General features: G+C 41.3%; 1 protein-coding gene across 2 annotated transcripts in view; it reads left to right on the top strand.

Moving 5' to 3' along the window:
* The first annotated feature begins 3262 nt into the window (after nucleotides 1–3262).
* Nucleotides 3263–19667, top strand: part of LOC120066315 (homeodomain-interacting protein kinase 3-like) — a 51459-nt gene continuing 35054 nt past the window's right edge. For both annotated transcript variants that reach the window (XM_039017610.1, XM_039017609.1), the window contains exon 1: nucleotides 3263–4057. In XM_039017610.1, the coding sequence (XP_038873538.1) occupies nucleotides 3366–4057 (692 nt within the window). In that variant the 5' untranslated portion in view covers nucleotides 3263–3365. The remainder of the gene's footprint in view (nucleotides 4058–19667) is intronic.

Here is a 19667-nt window from a genome sequence, read left to right as displayed (position 1 = left end):
AAATAATGTAATTCTGGGGTACCAAAATGCCCTCCCTGTCGGTGTGATCGAAGCGTAATGAGAGTCATGATCAAAGGCTAGCTTGCAGGCAGGTCTTGATTTGAAAAAAAAAATTTACATTTTAGAATTGCCCAGAATATAAAATGAATTGTTATGGATAGAATGCAGAGAGTCCTTATCAATTGTGTCTAAAAACGGATTATATTTATATTTTATGTGGTGGGGTCACCCCCATGACATTGAAAATACATTTGATAGAATTGCATTAATTGCATTAGAGTTCAATTAAGGATATTGGTGGTAAATTAAGTTCATTTTGAAATTGGTACTATAATTGGATTGCTGTAACTGATCACATGAGGGTATGGGGAATGTCCACATTTGCACAAATCTGTCATAGTTTTTGTTTTTATCTTTAATAAATGTTAATTGTTGTAGTTTAAAAGTAGTTTTGATGATATCACGCACATTTCTCAAAAGTCAGCTAGCTCATGGTGAGTCGATTTCTCTGCTCTTGTTCCAGGACTCTCAAACATTCCACACGCAACAGGGGTGGGGAGGGACTCAGCAACAACGAGCAAAGTGCTGGAACAGTGCGGTCTCTGGAACAACTGGTCCCCATAAAGGTTAGAAATATGGGTTTCGTGGCCCTTAAAACGAAAACAAGAGCCAATTTTTCCCGAAACTGGCAGTGGACGAAGACTGGTTTCATTTAATGGTGTAATACGTGAGTTATTTGGAGTTTAACATGTGGGAGATGGTGGGTTTATCGAGATCCTCGTTGTCCAAGAGAACAAGATGGCAGCATTGCAGGCAAACCGAGCATGGTGTGGGTACTTGTTAACTCGTTAGCATGTTCAGAGAAGCCCTGGATTCTGTCATTTACTATTGTTTATAAAGGTATGTGCGCTACAATAATATCAAGCCCAACTTATATTTTTATGCATTTCGTCGGTAGCTAGATATCTAGCAAATAGTTAGTTTCACGTTAGCTAGCTTGTTAGCAAATATGTCAAGCTCGCTAACGTTAGCCACTAACGATAGCAAAAAGTTTGTTCGTCAGCCTGGGTTGACTTTTTGATTCGTCCTTTAACTACATTTCGTCAATATTTTTTTGTGGGGGGATTTAGCTAATTATTGCCATCTCCATTCTCCTACCCATACTGTACATAGTTTAGTTAGCGAGCTAATCTTTAATTTAGATACCAATCTTGGCTGTTTAGCTAACGTTAGCTAGCTAATGTTACAACTCTAACTTACTAGCTACAACTTGAATTTACAAGTTAACGTTACATTCACCAGCCAGATAGCAGCTTATAATAACCATATTTTATAACTCGGTCATATAGCTAAATAAAATATTCGTTGTATAATGTACATACTAGTGGATTTCTGCCTTGACACTACTAGTTTAGTTACTTCCTTGAAGCCACGTAACAGTTAGTCAGGTGTTTTATCAATCACCCATACCCCTCAGTCTACTCTGCACCTCACCCATTTGTTGATGATTTACACGTGGCCTCTTATGGCAGGCAGCCTTCTAATCCAGAAATGGTGAGGAGGAGTGTAATTCAATACTGGGCTAGGGTCTCCTACCATTGCTGGGATGTGGTGTAGGGACAGCAGGCATTGCAGCTGGCTCTGTTTTGGTACTTAGTGTGGTAGCTACTAAGTGTCTGACAAGCATATGAAAATAACGATAAAGAAAGGGTACCCCGGAGTGTGAACCTTTTTTTAATGGGGGTTTTGTTTTGCAAGGTTCCTTTCGGTAGGACGACATGCTTTAGTTAAATGTGTTATACAACTAGCCATGTTTTATATTTTGTTTTCAATATTACTTCAATTAGGAACTGAAGTAATGTAGATCATTTTGATACAGAAGACACCCATTAGCCTGTCTGAACTTGGCATATTTGTACCCTAAGGTGTAACTAGTTAGCCTGGCTGATGTGACTCACAGCGAGGGAGTTGTAAGTGCAGTATTTGCACAGAAGTGTGCTCCTGAATGTGCTCATTTATGTTTGGTTTTCTCAATGTTTTTTTATTCTTTCCTTGGTGTTGAGACCTCCAGTCATTTGGATTTGAAAATACAGTTATATTTGGCGGCACTCTGGGGCTTTGTGGTTTTCCATGTGGGTGTTTGAGTGGGAAAGACACAGGATAAACAATCAGTAAAAAAACATCCCCTTCATTATTGGTGCATCGTGCCTACTTCAAAATAGCCTTTCCATACATGCCAGGAGGACTTCGAGTTAGGTGTTAGTAACTAGTTGTAACTAGTGCCATGTCAGCGTAAAACCTTCCCATACTTTGAAGCAAACACTAACTATAATCAGCAGAACAGCTAAACCTGTCATATTTCCCAACTTTGCTGGTACTCCAACAGAGACCATAGAGGCAAGCTTACATTTTAAACGGTTTATGCTGAATGCTTATCTTTTGACATGCAAGCAGATTGTCTGTCTCTGTTTGCCTGTGGTCTATAGTGTCACGGTTTGCTGGTTGAATAAAGCTGCTCTTATCTACTGTAGTTACCTTTTTGCTTTTTCTGCTTTTCCTGCCTGAGTGACAGGCAGCATAGCTCGCCCACAGAGTTATGCGATCCCCCTCATTACGTTTAGTTTAGAGTTTTTTGCTGAATGCCCTAGAATAGCTTGCTATTGAACAAATAGCATGCCTGCCGTTCCCCCAATTTCTATCTGATCTAACTGAAATGTTTAAGTGCATCCTCCCTAACATGCTTTGTTATCCTTCTCAATACAACTTCCACCAATCACCCACATAACAACAACGTGGCTGGCTAAATTGAATTTGAAGTAGTTCAAGTAAACTAATCATTCCCTTTTCTCTCTTACAGGTATGACCTCTCACATTTTGGTCTACCCACCACATGTTTATCAAACCCAAACAAGTGCCTTTTGCAGTGTGAAGAAACCCACAGTTGAGCTCAATCGCTGTGCTTTTCATAGGAGGACCCTGCAGATCTATATAATTGGAGTAAACCTTGGCATTGCAAAGCCTACCAATATCCTCCTTTCAATTAAGACGAAAGTGTCTTGTAGACCCCAGAGTGGGCAGGACTTATCTTTGCAGGCAGCTACATCCCTGAAAGAAGTACACAGGGAGTTGCTCCAAAAAACGACCCAGGCCCCCCCACCCCCCCTGTCAAGGCAAGGATCCAGAGAAGCTGAGGCTGCAGGGGGACAGCAGTGTATGTACAGTCAGCCTGGGTTTCGGGGACTGTGGCCAGAGAAGCAGCAGTGAACTAGGTGAAGGAGAGAGCACAGTAGAGGTTTGAACTAATTGGACAGCTTCCTGCGATGTGGGCTGAACTATAAGGGTGAGTGGAGAACAGTGGGAAAGCCATGCAGATAGTGGAGGACATTTCCATGATACCTGCCATGTTGCAAACTAATGTAGGGAACAAGAACACCATGGGGGGAGTGCCCCCCAAACAGAATGTTGGTGGGACTGGGGCTCGTAATGCGGCAGGGGATGGGGACTACCAGTTGGTGCAGCATGAGGTCTTGTGCTCCATGAAGAACACTTATGAGGTGCTGGAGTTCCTAGGTCGTGGCACCTTCGGACAGGTGGTGAAGTGTTGGAAGCGAGGCACAGGGGAGGTTGTGGCTATCAAGATCTTAAAGAACCACCCATCGTATGCAAGGCAGGGTCAGATTGAGGTGGGCATCCTTGCCCGTCTGAGTGGGGAGAACGCTGATGAGCACAACCTGGTGCGGGCATTCGAGTGCTTCCAGCACCGCAGCCACACTTGCCTGGTGTTTGAAATGCTGGAGCAAAACCTCTATGACTTTCTCAAGCAGAACAAGTTCAGCCCGCTGCCATTGAAGGTGATCAGACCGGTCTTACAGCAGGTGGCCACTGCGCTGAAGAAGCTCAAGAACTTGGGCCTGATCCACGCTGACCTGAAGCCGGAGAACATTATGCTGGTGGACCCGGTGCGACAGCCTTACCGGGTGAAAGTGATCGACTTTGGCTCGGCCAGCCACGTGTCCAAAGCCGTGTGCTCCACGTACCTGCAGTCACGCTACTACAGGTAGGTCGGGCCTGCCCCTTAACTAATAGGGTCTTGTTCATGCCTTTATCTTCCTAGAAACACATTTTAAAAGTTAACAGAAATCAGGACAACCCCAGTAGGGCTACTAAGTAAGCACTAACCAGTTTGAGATACAGGGGCAGCATTTCACAAGGGTTAGCATCTTTTCCAGAGCTTCAAGGTATTTAGGCTATTATGTTATGTAATGTGAACAAATGGCCCTGTAATAATCTCCAGGTTTTTGAGGGAGCTTGACAGCATGCAAACACTTCCACTGCACTGCCTCTGTTAACCATCAGTCACACCCAAATGAGCCTGGATTACGTAACCTGCTGAAGGAACAGAAATGATTACATGCACAAGAATGGCTTATGTCTTATATGTTTCTGGATGAGACAAATGGAACATTCTCAGGAAGTATAAGCCTTTTGGTCACTACCCTATGTATACACAGGCATAAGCTTCCACTTGAACAATTATGTGAAATGTTTAACCTGTTTGGCGTGCAAGCCCGACGTCGGTACACTTATGACAACAGCCAGCTCAAAGTGCAGGGCGCGAAATTCAAAAGATAATTTTTTTAAATATTTAACTTTCACACATTAACAAGTCCAAGACACCAGATGAAAGGTACACATCTTGTGAATCCAGCCAACATGTCCGATTTTTAAAATGTTTTACAGGGAAGACACAATATGTAAATCTATTAGCTAACCACGTTAGCAAAAGACACCATTTTTCATTACTCCACCAGTTATTTACTCCATCAGTAGCTATCACAAATTCGACCAAATAAAGATATAAATAGCCACTAACCAAGAAACAAATTCATCAGATGACAGTCTGATAACATATTTATTGTATAGCATATGTTTTGTTAGAAAAATTTGCATATTTCAGGTATAAATCATAGTTTACATTGCAGCTACAGTCAGAAATTGCACCGAAAGCAGACAGAAAAATTACAGACACCAACGCCAAATAACTAAATACTCATCATAAAACATTTCTGAAAAATACATAGTGTACAGCAATTGAAAGACAGGCATCTTGTGATTCCAGACAATATTTCCGATTTATCAAGTGTTTTACAGCGAAAACAAAATGTAGCGTTATATTAGCTTAGCACAATAGCCAGAAACACTTGGGCGCCGGCGACTACGGCAGATATATGAAATAACATCATAAAATGGGTCTTACTTTTGCTGATCTTTCATCAGAATGTTGGACAAGGTGTCCTTTGTCCAGAACAGTCGTTGTTTGGATTCAGAACGGACACTTTCCCTCTTCATTTAGCAAGCGCGCTAGCCGGGTGCCACGACACTCCATGTCAACAAACGGAAGAGAACGGAACACAGCAAAACTCCCGAAAAAATTTCAATAATCTGATGAAACCATATTGAAAAAACATACTTTACGATGATATGGTGACATGTATCAAATAAAATCAAAGCCGGAGATTGTAGTCGCCTATAACGGAAGCTAAACAAAAGGCAATCACACTGTCCAGCTCGCGCTATTCAGAGTACCGAAAATGGTGGACACGAGATTCCAAGATGATGTGTTCCAACTCAGATCGAGATAATCACCTCATTTCTTCTCTCACAGCCTCTTGACAACCAGAGGAAGGTGTATGACGTGTATGTATACTAATAGGTCTTGTGCCCATGTATAGGCATGAAGAAGAACAGAGCATCGATTTCAGACGTTCCACTTCCTGGTCAGGAAAAGTGCTGCAGAATGAGTTCTGTTTCACTCAGAGAAATAATTCAAACGGTTTTAGAAACTAGAGAGTGTTTTCTATCCAATAGTAATAATAATATGCATATTGTACGAGCAAGAATTGAGTACGAGGCCGTTTGAAATGGGCACGATTTAACTGGCTACTCAATACTGCCCCTTGCAGCCATAAGAAGTTAACCAGTGTTGCATAACATACAGTCGTGAGTGACCCGCTTCCGTGTTATGGTGTTGAGCTTCTCAAAAACTGTCCTGGTCTGAGGTGCTTACAAGACCAGTTTCCTCTCATGCAGGGCTCTACGCTGACCTTTTTTACAAGGAGCACGTGTGTGCCTAAGTTGAAAAATGTAGGTGCACAAAGAAATTTAGGAGCAAATATTTTAGATATTAAGGATTCTTTCTAGGCGCACTGGTGCTCCTAAATGACATTTATAGCTGGCACAGTAAAGTATTTAGGAACAAATGCAAGTAAAATGGTCGCACTACACAGCCCTGTCATGGCGAGGCTGCATGTAGCCAGAGAGGTCAGTCAGGCGGGGGCAAGAATGTTGCGTGTAAATGTGCATTTAGAGACCGGAAATCAGGTATTCGGACATTCCTCTGTTTAGTGTACAGCACATGGCACCCAGAAGTGTTTTTAGAACTCTGTCTGCTTTATGGTATTGGGAACAACATCCACGTGTCTTTAAAAATATATATAATAATTTATCAATCCTACAAGCAATACAAAAATCTTATTATTGTGGGAGATTATAAGTTTTAAATACCTCAATGGCCCGTAAAGGAAATCAAACTACCACCCTTATGCACTTAACTTCTTATGGCTGCAGGGGCAGTATTGAGTAGCTTGGATGAAAGGTGCACAGAGGTGCCCAGAGTAAACGGCCTGCTCCTCAGTCATAGTTGCTAATATATGCATATTATTAGTAGTATTGGATAGAAAACACTCTGAAGTTTCTAAAACTGTTTGAATTATGTCTGTGAGTATGACAGAACTCATATGGCAGGCAAAAACCAGAGAAAAAATCCAAACAGGAAGTGGAAACTCGGAGGCTGGTAGATTTTCAACCAAGCTCCCATTGAAATCACAGCGAGATATGGATGAGTTTTCACTTCCTACGGCTTCCACTAGATGTCAACAGTCTGTAGAACTTTGTCTGATGACTCTACTGTGAAGGGGGGCCGGATGAGAGGAGAATTAGTCAGGTCTGCAATGAGGTGACCATTCTTTGACCATGCGCGTTCACATGAGAGGGAGCTCCGTTCCATCGCTCATCTGAAGTCAATGTAATTCTCCGGGTGGAACGTTATTCAAGATTTATGTTAAAAACATTCTAAAGATTGATTCAATACATCGTTTGACATGTTTCTACGGACTGTTACGGAACTTTTGGACATTTCGTCAGGTTTTAGTGAACGCGCTTCCCTGGCGTTGGATTTGTATACCAAACACACGACAAAAATAGCTATTACCGAAAAAAACGAACATTTCTTGTGGGAGTCCTGGGAGTGCATTCCGACGAAGATCAGCAAAGGTAAGTGAAGATTTATAATGCTTTTTATGAGTTTTGTTGACTGCACAATTTGGGCGGGTAACTGTATGGCTTGCTTTTGTGGCTGAATGCTGTTTTCAGATTATTGAATATTGTGTTTTGCCGTAAAGCTTTTTGAAATCTGACACAGTGGTTGCATTAAGAACAAATGTATCTTTAATTCTATGTAAAACATGTATCTTTCATCAAAGTTTATGATGAGTATTTCTGTTATTTGATGTGGCTCTCTGCAATTTCTCAGGATATTTTGGAGGAATTTCTGAACATGGCGCCAATGTAAACGGAGGTTTTTGGATATAAATATGAACTTAATTGAACAAGACATATATGTATTGTGTAATACATGTGTGGCTCAGTTGGCTCAGTTGTGTGTGGCTCAGTTGGTAGAGCATGGCGCTTGCAACGCCAGGGTTGTGGGTTCGATTCCCACGGGGGGCCAGTACAAAAAAAGTATGAATGTATGTACTTGTAAGTCGCTCTGGATAAGAGCGTCTGCTAAATGACTTAAATGTAATGTAATATGAAGTCCTATGAGTGTCATCTGATGAAGATCATCAAAGGTTAGTGATTAATTTTATCTCTATTTATTTGTGCTATTTGTGACTCCTCTCTTTGGCTGGAAAAATTGCTAAATTTTTCTTTGAGTTGGTGGTGACCTACAATAATCGTTTGTGGTGCTTTCGCTGAAAAGCCTATTTGAAATCGGACACTTTGGTGGGATTAGGGGGGGCAGGGTAGCCTAGTGGTTAGAGCGTTGGGCTAGTAACCGAAAGGTTGCAAGTTCAAATCCCCGAGCTGACAAGGTACAAATCTGTCGTTCTGCCCCTGAACAAGGCAGTTAACCCACTGTTCCTAGGCCGTCATTGAAAATAAGAGTTTGTTCTTAACTGACTTGCCTAGTTAAATAAAGGTTAAATGTAAGTCGCTCTGGATAAGAGCGTCTGCTAAATGACTTAAATGTAAATGATTAACAACAAGATTACCTTTAAAAGGGTATACGACATATGTATGTTTGAGGAATTTTAATTATGAGATTTCTGTTTGAATTTGGCGCCCTGCACTTTCACTGGCTGTTGTCATATCGATCCCGTTACCGGGATTGCAGCCATAAAAAGTTAATCCCATTGAGAATTTGTGGTCAATCCTCAAGAGACGGGTGGACAAACAAAAACCCACAAATTCTGACAAACTCCAAGCATTGATTATGCAAGAATGGGCTGCCATCAGTCAGGATGTGGCCCAGAAGTTAATTGACAGCATGCCAGGGCAGATTGCAGAGGTCTTGAAAAAGACGGGTCAACACTGCAAATATTGACTCTTTGCATCAACTTCATGTAATTGTCAATAAAAGCCTTTGACACTTATGAAATGCTTGTAATTATACTTCAGTATTCCATAGTAACATCTGACAAAAATATCTAAAGACACTGAAACAGCAAACTTTGAAAATTAATATTTGTGTCATTCTCAAACTTTTGGCCACATACTTCTCCTTTTTCATGATGCCATCTATTTTGTGAAGTGCACCAATCCCTCCTGCAGCAAAGCACCCCCACAACATGATGCTGCCACCCCCGTGCTTCACGGATGAGATGGTGTTCTTCGGCTTGCAAGCCTCCCCCTTTATCCTCCAAACATAATGATGGTCATTATGGCCAAACAGTTCTATTTTTGTTTCATCAGACCAGAGGACATTTTACAAAAAGTACGATCTTTGTCCCCACGTGCAGTTGCAAACCGTAGTCTGCCTTTTTTTATGGGGGTTTTGGAGCAGTGGCTTCTTCCTTGCTGAGCAGCCTTTCAGGTTATGTCGATATAGGACTCATTTTACTGTGGATATAGATACTTTTGTACCCGTTTCCTCCAGCATCTTCACAAGGTCCTTTGCTGTTGTTCTGGGATTGATTTGCACTTTTCGCACCATAGTACGTTCATCTCTAGGAGACAGAACACGTCTCCTTCTTGAGCGGTATGAAGGCTGCATGGTCCCATGGTGTTTATACTTGTGTACTACTGTCTGTACAGATGAACGTGATATCTTCAGGCGTTTGGAAATTGACTTGTGGAGGTCAACAATTTTTTTCTTGGCTGATTTCTTTTGATTTTCCCATGATGTCAAGCAAAGGGGCACTGAGTTTGAAGGTAGGCCTTGAAATAATTCCACAGGTACACCTCCAATTGACTCAGATGATATCAATTAGCCTATCAGAAGCTTCTAAAGGCATGACATCATTTTCTGGAATTTTCCAAGCTGTTTAAAGGCACAGTCAACTTAGTGTATGTAAACTTCTGACCCACTAGAATTGTGATACAGTGAAATAATCTGTCTGTGAGTGAGCCCACTCCCTTGGCTGAGAAGCAACCCCCACACATGAATGGTCTCAGGATGCTTTACTGTTGGCATGACACAGGACTGATGGTAGCGCTCACCTTGTCTTCTCCGTACAAGCTTTTTTCCGGATGCCCCAAACAATCGGGAAGGGGATTCATCAGAGAAAATGACTTTACCCCAGTCCTCAGCAGTCCAATCCCTGTACTTTTTGCAGAATATCAGTCTGTCCCTGATGTTTTTCCTGGGGAGAAGTGGCTTCTTTGCTGCCCTTCTTGACACCAAGCCATCCTCCAAAAGTCTTTGCCTCACTGTGTGTGCAGATGCACTCTCACCTGCCTGCTGCCATTCCTGAGCAAGCTCTGTACTGGTGGTGCCCCGATCCCGCAGCTGAATCAACTTTAGGAATTGGTCCTGGCGCTTGCTGGACTTTCTTTGGCGCCCTAAAGCCTTCTTTACAACAATTGAACCGCTCTCCTTGAAGTTCTTGATGATCCGATAAATGGTTGATTTAGGTGCAATCTTACTGGCAGCAATATCCTGTGAAGCCCTTTTTGTGCAAAGCAACTATGACGGCACGTGTTTCCTTGCAGGTAACCATGATTGACAGAGGAATAACAATGATTCCAAGCACCACCCTCCTTTTTATAGCTTCCAGTCATCACCGCCTGGTATGGCAACTGCTCAGTGTCTGACCGTAAGACGGTACAGAGGGTAGTGGGAACGGCCCAGTACATCACTGGGGCCAAGCTTCCTGCCATCCAGGACCTATATACTAGGCGGTGTCCGAGGAAAGCCCATAATATTGTCAGAGACTCCAGTCACCCAAGCTATTGACTGTTTTCTCTGCTACCACACCGCAAGCGGTACCGGAGTGCCAAGTCTGACCAAAAGCCTCCTCAACAGCTTCTACCCCCAAGCCATTAGACTGCTAAAAATGGCCACCGGACAATTTACATTGACCCCCAACCCTCTTGTACACTGCTGCTTCTCACTGTTTGCTTGTTACCTATGCATAGTCACTTCGCCCCCACCTACATGTACAGATTATCTCAAATAGCCTGTACCCCCGCACACTGACTCGTTACCAGTACCCCCTGTATATAGCCTCGTTATTCTTATTGTGTTACTTTTTATTTTAGCCTACTTGGTAAATATTTTCTTCTTGAACTGCATCGTTGGTTAACTTCTTATGGCTGAAGTCCCGGTAACGGGACCGATATGACAACAGCCAGTCGAAGTGCAGGGCGCCAAATTCAAAAAACAGAAATCTCATAATTAAAATTCCTCAGACATTCATGTGTCTTATATCATTTTAAAGGTAATCTTGTTGTTAATCCCACCAAAGTGTCCGATTTTTCAAATAGGCTTTTCAGCGAAAGCACTACAAACGATTATGTTAGGTCACCACAATAAGCATAGCCATTTTTTCCAGCTAAAGATAGCTTCACAAAAACCAGAATAGAGATAAAATTAATCACTAACCTTCGATTATTTTCATCAGATGACACTCATAGGACTTCATATTAAACAATACATGCATGTTTTGTTTGATAAAATTCATATTTCTATCCAAAAAATCTGAGTTTACATTGAGGCGACTAGATTCACTAGTTGAGAAAACATCAAGTGACTTTGCATAGCCCATCGTTTCAACAGATACTCATCATAAATATAGATGATAATACAAGTTATACACACTGAATTATAGATATACCTCTCCTTAATGCAACCGCTGTGTCAGATTTCAAAAAAACTTTGCGGAAAAAGAAATGCACACTATAATCTGAGACGGCGCTCAAAAGTAACATACCACAGCTGCAAAGATGGCGTCACCATAAACAAGAAAATACATGATAAATATTCCCTTACCTTTGATGATCTACATCAGAAACCACACCAGGAATCCCAGGTCCACAATAAATGTTTGTTTTGTTCGAAAAAATCCGTTATTTATGTCCAATTGTTAGCGTGTTTGGTAAACATGTCCAAACGCTAATTCTGGTCAGCTTTTATATCGGACAAAAACTTCAATGTGATATTACCGGTTGAAGAAACATTTCAAACTAAGTACTGAATCAATCATTAGGATGTTTATAACATATGGCTTCAATAAAGTTCCATCCGGAGTATTCGTTCTTGTCTGCGTGAGCAATGGAACGTAGGTGACTTCCATGAAAAAAAAGCATGATCAGAAAATGGCTGCTTGATGGACACCTGACTTATTCTGCTATCATTCTCTCTCACAACATCATAGAAGTCTCATTGTAATTTCTATTGATGGTTGACATCTAGTGGAACCCCTAGGCAGTGCATAATCATTCATATCTCAAGGGATTTCATTGGGGACTCTGGTGAATACATACAGGCTCAAATTTCTGACTTCTTGTTTTGATTTCAACTTAGGATTTTGCCTGCCAATATGAGTTCTGTTAATCTCACAGACATAATTCAAACCGTTTTAGAAACTTTAGAGTTTTCTATCCAATACTAATAATAATATGCAAATATTAGGAACTATGACTGAGGAGCAGGCCGTTTTGATATGGGCACCTTTCATCGAAGCTACTCAATACTGCCCCTTCAGCCATAAGAAGCTAAGGGCTTGTAAGTAAGCATTTCGCTGTAAAGTCTACACTTGTTTTATTCGGCGCATGTGGCAAAGTTTGATTTGGTTTTAGGTTTAACTTCAAGAAAATGATTAAGAAATGTAGCCAGTTACATTCTTTCTATGACAATCATTACAAATATGATGGCCATGCATAATTTTTGCAATAAAGACATTGCAATTTCATTGTAAGCAATAGAAAATGCAAGTTTAATGGTTTTAAATGCAGGTTTATATGGTCTGTGTTTTGGAAATGCAGATTTTTTTTCAACTCTAAAGTGACCCCTGTAAGAGGGAGAGGTTGAAACGGATGGTGTTTCTTGAGGGATTTTACCTCTTTCATGGTGCTTCTCATTGGTGACTAAAGCTTAGCTTTTATCTACTAGGCCTAAATGTAGTCAAACTGCTTTGTGAATCCAGTCAAGTGTGCAACCCATGACTATTACTGTTGGATTAGATCAGAAATGTGTTCAAATTATACTGCTGCCTGTGACATGTATTTTAGGCCTTATTGTTTTATAGGAACATGTAAAGTGACTTTTCTGAAGAACCATACTTTGCCTAAAAGCTCTCATTTAGTTTTTTCAAAGTCACTACCCTGACTTTTGTCTCTACTCTCAATTGTTCCTGCTGTGTACAGGCTGCTTCACTTCGACTGCCGTAAAGCTTACCTATATTCCTGGCATGTTTCTAAACTCATGGTAACCCCGGTTCTGACATCAATGATGTTAATCCAAGGACTGCAGGAAAACCCTGGTTTTAAGAGCTTGGCTGGCTGGGCTGATGGGACAGTGGATGAGCAGTGCTCTCTGTTGGAACAGAAAACAATATTCAAATTTTTGCGTCAAAGGCTTACCCATGCTGAACGTGTTTTTAGTATGGCTTAGAGCACGTCTCAACCAATCACAATGCTTGTTTTGACCAACCCGTTGTAGAATTTCTCCCTTTTAAATGTGGTCAATACCATAAACACACTGTTATTGATTGCTCTCAGTTTGTTAGATTGACCATGTTGGAGATCCTAGTGAAGAGCAGCCTTTATTCATAGTCATGCTCGTATGCTGGGTTGTCATGACAAAGCACACTTTGGTAGGGTATTTACACAGTAATGCCCTTACGAAGAGGACCTGTGTGTTCCTTTCTCTAACATTTTAAAGCTAGATTTATATTGCAAAGTTTGAACGACAGTTCCAGTATCCATCCGACTCACGGTCACACTGCTCCTAACTAATTCACATATGAGACGATACCTGTTAGATGTTAACTACGTCACAGGTTTGCACTCTCCTTTATTTTCCTTTCTTCAACTATGGTTTGAGGTGCATTACAGTTTGGATGAAGGAGTGTGTAAGATGAAGCATGATCCACTGCTGCTAGAAATAGCCCTCTGGTGTTGGACAGTGTTTTCTGACTCCCGTAGATGGTGAGCTGCTGGCAGGGGCATCAGTCAAACATGCCAGAAGTTTATCCCTGTGAGGTCACTGTCTTCTGGCTGATTTCAGATCAGTTTCTAGATTAAAAGATATGTTCTGAATGTTCCAGGCCACCCTTTTTTTGTGTGGGTGTTTTCGTTCTCTTAGAAGTAGAATAATTTGCCTGTCACCTGACCTCCTGAGGAATTTAGTCACTGGGTGTGTTTTCACTGCCCTGCTTTTCAGGTTTGGATGTTCTTTGGGCATGTGTGCTCTTGATCAGTTCCCACATGTAGTGAAAGTTCTTATGAGAAAATAAAATGTAACCTTGTTGAAATGGGAGAAAACGGAAACAATTGCATAAAAATATGGATTCCTTTTCTAATTTAGGTCTAATCATGAACACTGGTAACATGTACATATTTTCAAACTATATATTTTGAAATATATGCCGCCCTTATGGTTTTACTAATGCAAAAACAACAACAAAAGGCCTGATCCTATATAGATACAACACAACTGGGAAGTTTTACTTTCTTTGTTTAAAGACAAGTCACCAGGACGTCAGCTAGAAAATAATTTAATTTAGGAAATCTGTTCCTGTGTTTTCCCTCTAATTGTTCTTGATCGTGTCTCAGTGTAATCAAGGTATAAAATTATTCTATTTGAAAATCTATTTTTGGGCTTAGTTGTGGTCAATTTGCAGTGTACAAATGTATTATAATTATCTTCCAACCATCTACTGTAGTTGCCTACCCTTGCAGTAGGAACATTAGGATATCTGTAAATATGACATTATAAAAGTACTCCAGTAATGCAGGGTTTGCTAGTCAGTTAACCATTCTCTTGTGGGATTTAGGTTTTGTATTGTGTGGTTAGGATTTGGGTTAGGCGTAGTGTTTTTAGCGTACATCTCCTTTTGGATGTAGCGGTGGTTTCCTGTGTTCCGCATGAGGTGCTTATTCCTATAATGGAGCACTGTACTCTTTGAATAATTCAGCCAGCAGCTCAGGTGTGTGTGTGTTGATTAGGTTTCCTGGACAAGAGGAGAGGTCTGGAGTTACACAGCCCAAAAGTTTCCCTCCATGCAAGGATCTAAAGCAGCAGGCTATAACAGGCATCGTAGTGTACGTTCTCTGTTAAATTCAGGCCAGTAGGTTTTCTTTGTCTTTTTTCTTGGTAGAGCATGGCACTTGTAACTCCGGGGCAGTGGGTTTGATTGCTGGGACCACCCATAAAATAAGCACGCATGACTAAGGCTGTGTCTACACTTGACAGTTCATGCAGCTTTTGTATTCTGAACACGTCATGCATCTACAGTATTCAGACCCCCCTCTTCAGACCCCACTTTTTCCACATTTTGTTACTTTACAGCCTTGTTCTACAACTGATTAAGTGTCCCCCCTCTATCTAAATACAATACCTCATAATGACAAAGCAAAATCAGGTTTCATAGAAATTGTTTTTAATTTATATATATATAAATTAATACCATTTATATGAAACCTGATATATAAAATATCACATTTACGTAAGTATTCAAACCCTTTACTCAGTACTTTGTTGAAGCACCTTTGGCTGTGATTACAGCCTTGAGTCTTCTTGGGTTTGACGCTACAAGCTTGGCACACCTGTATTTTGGGAGTTTTTCCCATTCTTCTCTGCAGATCCTCTCAAGCTCTGTCAGGTTGGATGGGGAGCGTCGCTGCACAGCATTTTCCAGCTCTCTCCAGAGATGTTCAAGTCCGGGCTCTGGCTGGGCCACTCAAAGACTTGTCCCGAAGCCACTTCTGCATTGTCTTGGCTGTGTGCTTAGGGTCATTGTCATGTTGAAGGTGAACCTTCGCTCCAGTCTGAGGTCCTGAGCGCAGGTTTTCATCAAGGATCTCTCTGTACTTTGCTCTGTTCATCTTTCCCTCGATCCTGATTAGTCTCCCAGTCCCTGCTGCTGAAAAAACATCCCCACAGCATGATGCTGCCACCACCATGCTTCACCGTAGGGATGGTGCTAGGATTCCTCCAGACGTGACTTTTGGCATTCATGCCAAAGAATTCAATCATGGTCTCATCAGGACAGAGAATTGTGTTAATCATATTCTGAGTCATTTGGGCTATTAGGTGCCTTTTGGCAAACTCCAAGCTGGCTGTCATGTGCCTCTTACTGAGGAGAGATTTGTATCTGGCCACTCTACCATAAAGGCCTGATTGGTGGAGTACTGCAGAGATGGGAGAACCTTCCAGAAGGACAACCATCTCCACAGCAGAACTCTGGAGCTCTGTCAGAGTGACCATTGGGTTCTTCGATTGCTCAGTTTGGCCGGGCGACCAAGGCCCTTCTCCCCTGATTTCTCAGTTTGGCCAGCTCGAGGAAGAGTCTTGGTGGTTCCAAACTTCTTCTATTAAAGAATGATGGAGGCCACTGTGTTCTTGGGGAGCTTCAATGCTGCATAAATGTTTTGGTATCCTTCCCCAGATCTGTGCCTCGACACTATCCTGTCTCTGAGCTCTACGGACAATTTCTTCTACCTCATGGCTTGGTTTTTGCTTTGACATGCACTGTCAACTGTGGTAACTTTTATATAGAATGGTATATGCCTTTTCAAATCATGTCCAATCAATTGAATTTACCGCAGGTGGACTCCGATAAAGTTGTAGAAACTTCTCAAGGATGATCAATGGAAAAAATATGCATCCTAGCTCAATTTCAAGTCTCATAGCAAAGGTTCTGAATACTTAGGTAAATAAGGTATTTCTGTATTTTTTTTATACATATGTCAAAATCTGTTTGCTTTGTCATTATTTTAGAATAAGGCTAACAAAATGTGGAAAAGTCAAGGGGTCTGAATACTTTTGGAATGCATTGTACATTCAAATGTTTACCGTGTCCTGTTTCCCTTTTCTTGTGCTATATTCAAATGCCTGTATGCATTTTGCAAATGGTGGAACAGGCTAAATCTGATGTCAGTAGCTACAGTAGTTGGCTAACTAGCCAGCTAATCTCTATCTATCCAGCAAGCTAGCTAGCAAAGCTAAATGGATTGCAAACTGGCTAGCATTTATGAAGCCAGCAAACATGTTCCTAACCTGCTAGCATTCATTATTATACTATTTTTGAGCGCAAGGCTATTTTTTGGATGGTAGATTTGTGGTCCAGCCCACAGGGGTGTCAAATGCACGGTTTGCTGTGTCCATGATGTTATTTTACACCTGTTGTCGTTAGCAGTGCACTAAGCCCTGGCCCACTGAGGTTAGTGAGCAGGATATGAGCTGTGTACTTTTGGAGTGTTACGTCATGGTAATGAATAAGACATGCCCATTTAAGTAAGGCTGGCACAATTACCGTATAATCATGTAATGCGATTATGGATGAAGGACAGTCATGAAAATAAAATAACTGTTCTTATTTAATAATTCCTGTTTTTTTGTGTATGGAACGAACCGCTGACTGAAGACGGGGCGGCTGGGCATTTGTGTGGTTAACTTATGGCTGAAGTGGCAGTATTGAGTAGCTTGGATGAAAGGTGCCCATATCAAACGGCCTGCTCCTCAGTCATAGTTGCTAATATTTGCATATTATTATTAGTATTGGATAGGAAACACTCTAAAGTTTCTAAAACTGTTTGAATTATGTCTGAGATTAACAGAACTCATATTGGCAGGCAAAATCCTGAGTGGAAATCAAAACAGGAAGTCAGAAATCTGAGCTTGTATGTATTCACCAGAGTCCCCAATGAAATCCCTTGAGATATGAATGATTATGCACTGCCTAGGGGTTCCACTAGATGTCAACCATCAATAGAAATTATAATGAGACTTCTATGATGTTGTGGGAGAGAATGATAGCAGAATAAGTCAGGTGTCCATCAAGCAGCCATTTTCTGATCATGCTTTTTCCTCATGGAAGTCACTTACGTTCCATTGCTCACGCAGACAAGAACGAATACTCCGGATGGAACTTTATTGAAGCTATATGTTAAAAACATCCTAATGATTGATTCTGTACTTAGTTTGAAATGTTTCTTCGACCGGTAATATCCCTTTTTGAAGTTTTTGTCCGATATAAAGCTGACCAGAATTAGCATTTGGATATGTAAACCAGACGCGCTAACAAAAGAAGGTATTTGGACATAAATAACAGATTTTTTCGAACAAAACAAACATTTATTGTGGACCTGGGATTCCTGGTGTGCTTTCTGATGTAGATCATCAAAGGTAAGGGAATATTTATCATATATTTTCTTGTTTATGTTGACTTCATCTTTGCGGCTGTGGTGTTTTACTTTTGAGCGCCGTCTCAGATTATAGCGTGGGTTTCTTATTCTGTAAAGTTTTTTTGTAATCTGACACAGCGGTTGCATTAAGGAGAGGTGTCTATAATTCAATGTGTATAATTTGTATTATCTATATTTATGAGTATTTCTGTTGAAACGATGTGGCTATGCAAAGTCACTTGGATGTTTTTGCCACTAGTGAATCTAGTCGCCTCAATGTAAACTCAGATTTTTTGGATATAAATATGAATTTAATCAAACAAAACATGCATGTATTGTGTAACATGAAGTCCTATGAGTGTCATCTGATGAAGATCATCAAAGGTTAGTGATTAATTTGATCTCTTCTGGTTTTTGTGAAGCTATCTTTAGCTGGAAAAAATGGCTGTGATTATTGTGGTTTTGTGGTGACCTAACATAATCGTTTGTAGTGCTTTCGCTGAAAAGCCTATTTGAAATCGGACACTTTGGTGGGATTAACAACAAGATGACCTTTTAAAATGATATAAGACACATGAATGTCTGAGGAATTTTAATTATGAGATTTCTGTTTTTTGAATTTGGCGCCCTGCACTTCGACTGGCTGTTGTCATATCGATCCCGTTAACGGGACTTCAGCCATAACAAGTTTTAAGACCGTTTCCGTGGTTACATGGCCTCTTTACAACATGATGAAACTTTGTTGCGCCTTTTTGAAACAACAAGGTGTTTTAGCGAACTAGTCATGTTGCCTAGGCAACACCCCCCTCCCTACAGCAGCAGCACATGCAGGCCGGAGTGGAGAAGAGAAAATATGGGTTTACCTTTTTTTCTCCATGTATGTTATAATGCAGCCATTTGTCTGAACAAAAACGGTCATCCATAATTCCATTACGGCACAGCCCTGCCATTAAGCTAATGCTGTGTATCATGTACTTATGCACTCATTCCTGATGGTGAACCACTTTTAATCTGCCGCTCCACTGCTAAGGCCTCCTGGAGGACTACCACAAGGGGCATCACTGCTCAATCTCTCTTTTTTGTAGTTTGATATGACAAAAATATCTTTGTCATCTTAGTGAAAAGGTAAACTGATGAATTTTGGCCAATGTCTACTATTGGCTTTGTATCGGCTCCTAGATCATATCTTGATAATGCTGTATCTGAAATAAAATGCACCTCACACCATATTGTGAAATAGGGTCATCTACTGGAGTGATTCGACCACTGTATTGACCTGGCTCACATCGGAGTCCTGCAGGTATAAGGTGTTTGTCGGAACTCGCATTGCGGAAATCCAAGACCTGACAGAAGTCCAGGACTGGAGGTATGTTGATAGCATAAACAATCCTGCTGATGACGTTACTCGCGGTAAAACCCTTAAGGAACTGGCTCAACCCCATCGCTGGAGCTTGGGACCACCATTCTTGTCCCAACCAGAGAACGAGTGGCCGAAAGCCCCCAGGCGTGCGGCTCCTCCGCAACCAATTGAAACTCATGAGTTAAGGAAGTCCGCCCAATGTTACAGCATCTCTACGGAACCAACAACAGCTCTCCCTGACCTAGCACAATCCCAAACACTGCCGGATCTGATCGCCGCCACAAACCAGACCTCAGATGGGGTGGCTTCTATACCCACCTCCCTCGCGGCAGAGACACTACTCCTCCAGCATGCACAAGCAGTTAGCTTCCCTGAGGAGCTAAAAGCTCTGAAAGCT

This window comes from Salvelinus namaycush, chromosome 21 (genome assembly GCF_016432855.1).
Source record: "Salvelinus namaycush isolate Seneca chromosome 21, SaNama_1.0, whole genome shotgun sequence".
Lineage (NCBI taxonomy): Eukaryota > Metazoa > Chordata > Actinopteri > Salmoniformes > Salmonidae > Salvelinus > Salvelinus namaycush.
The sequence above is the reverse complement of the archived record's forward strand: the minus strand, read 5'-3'. Positions and strand labels throughout refer to the sequence as shown.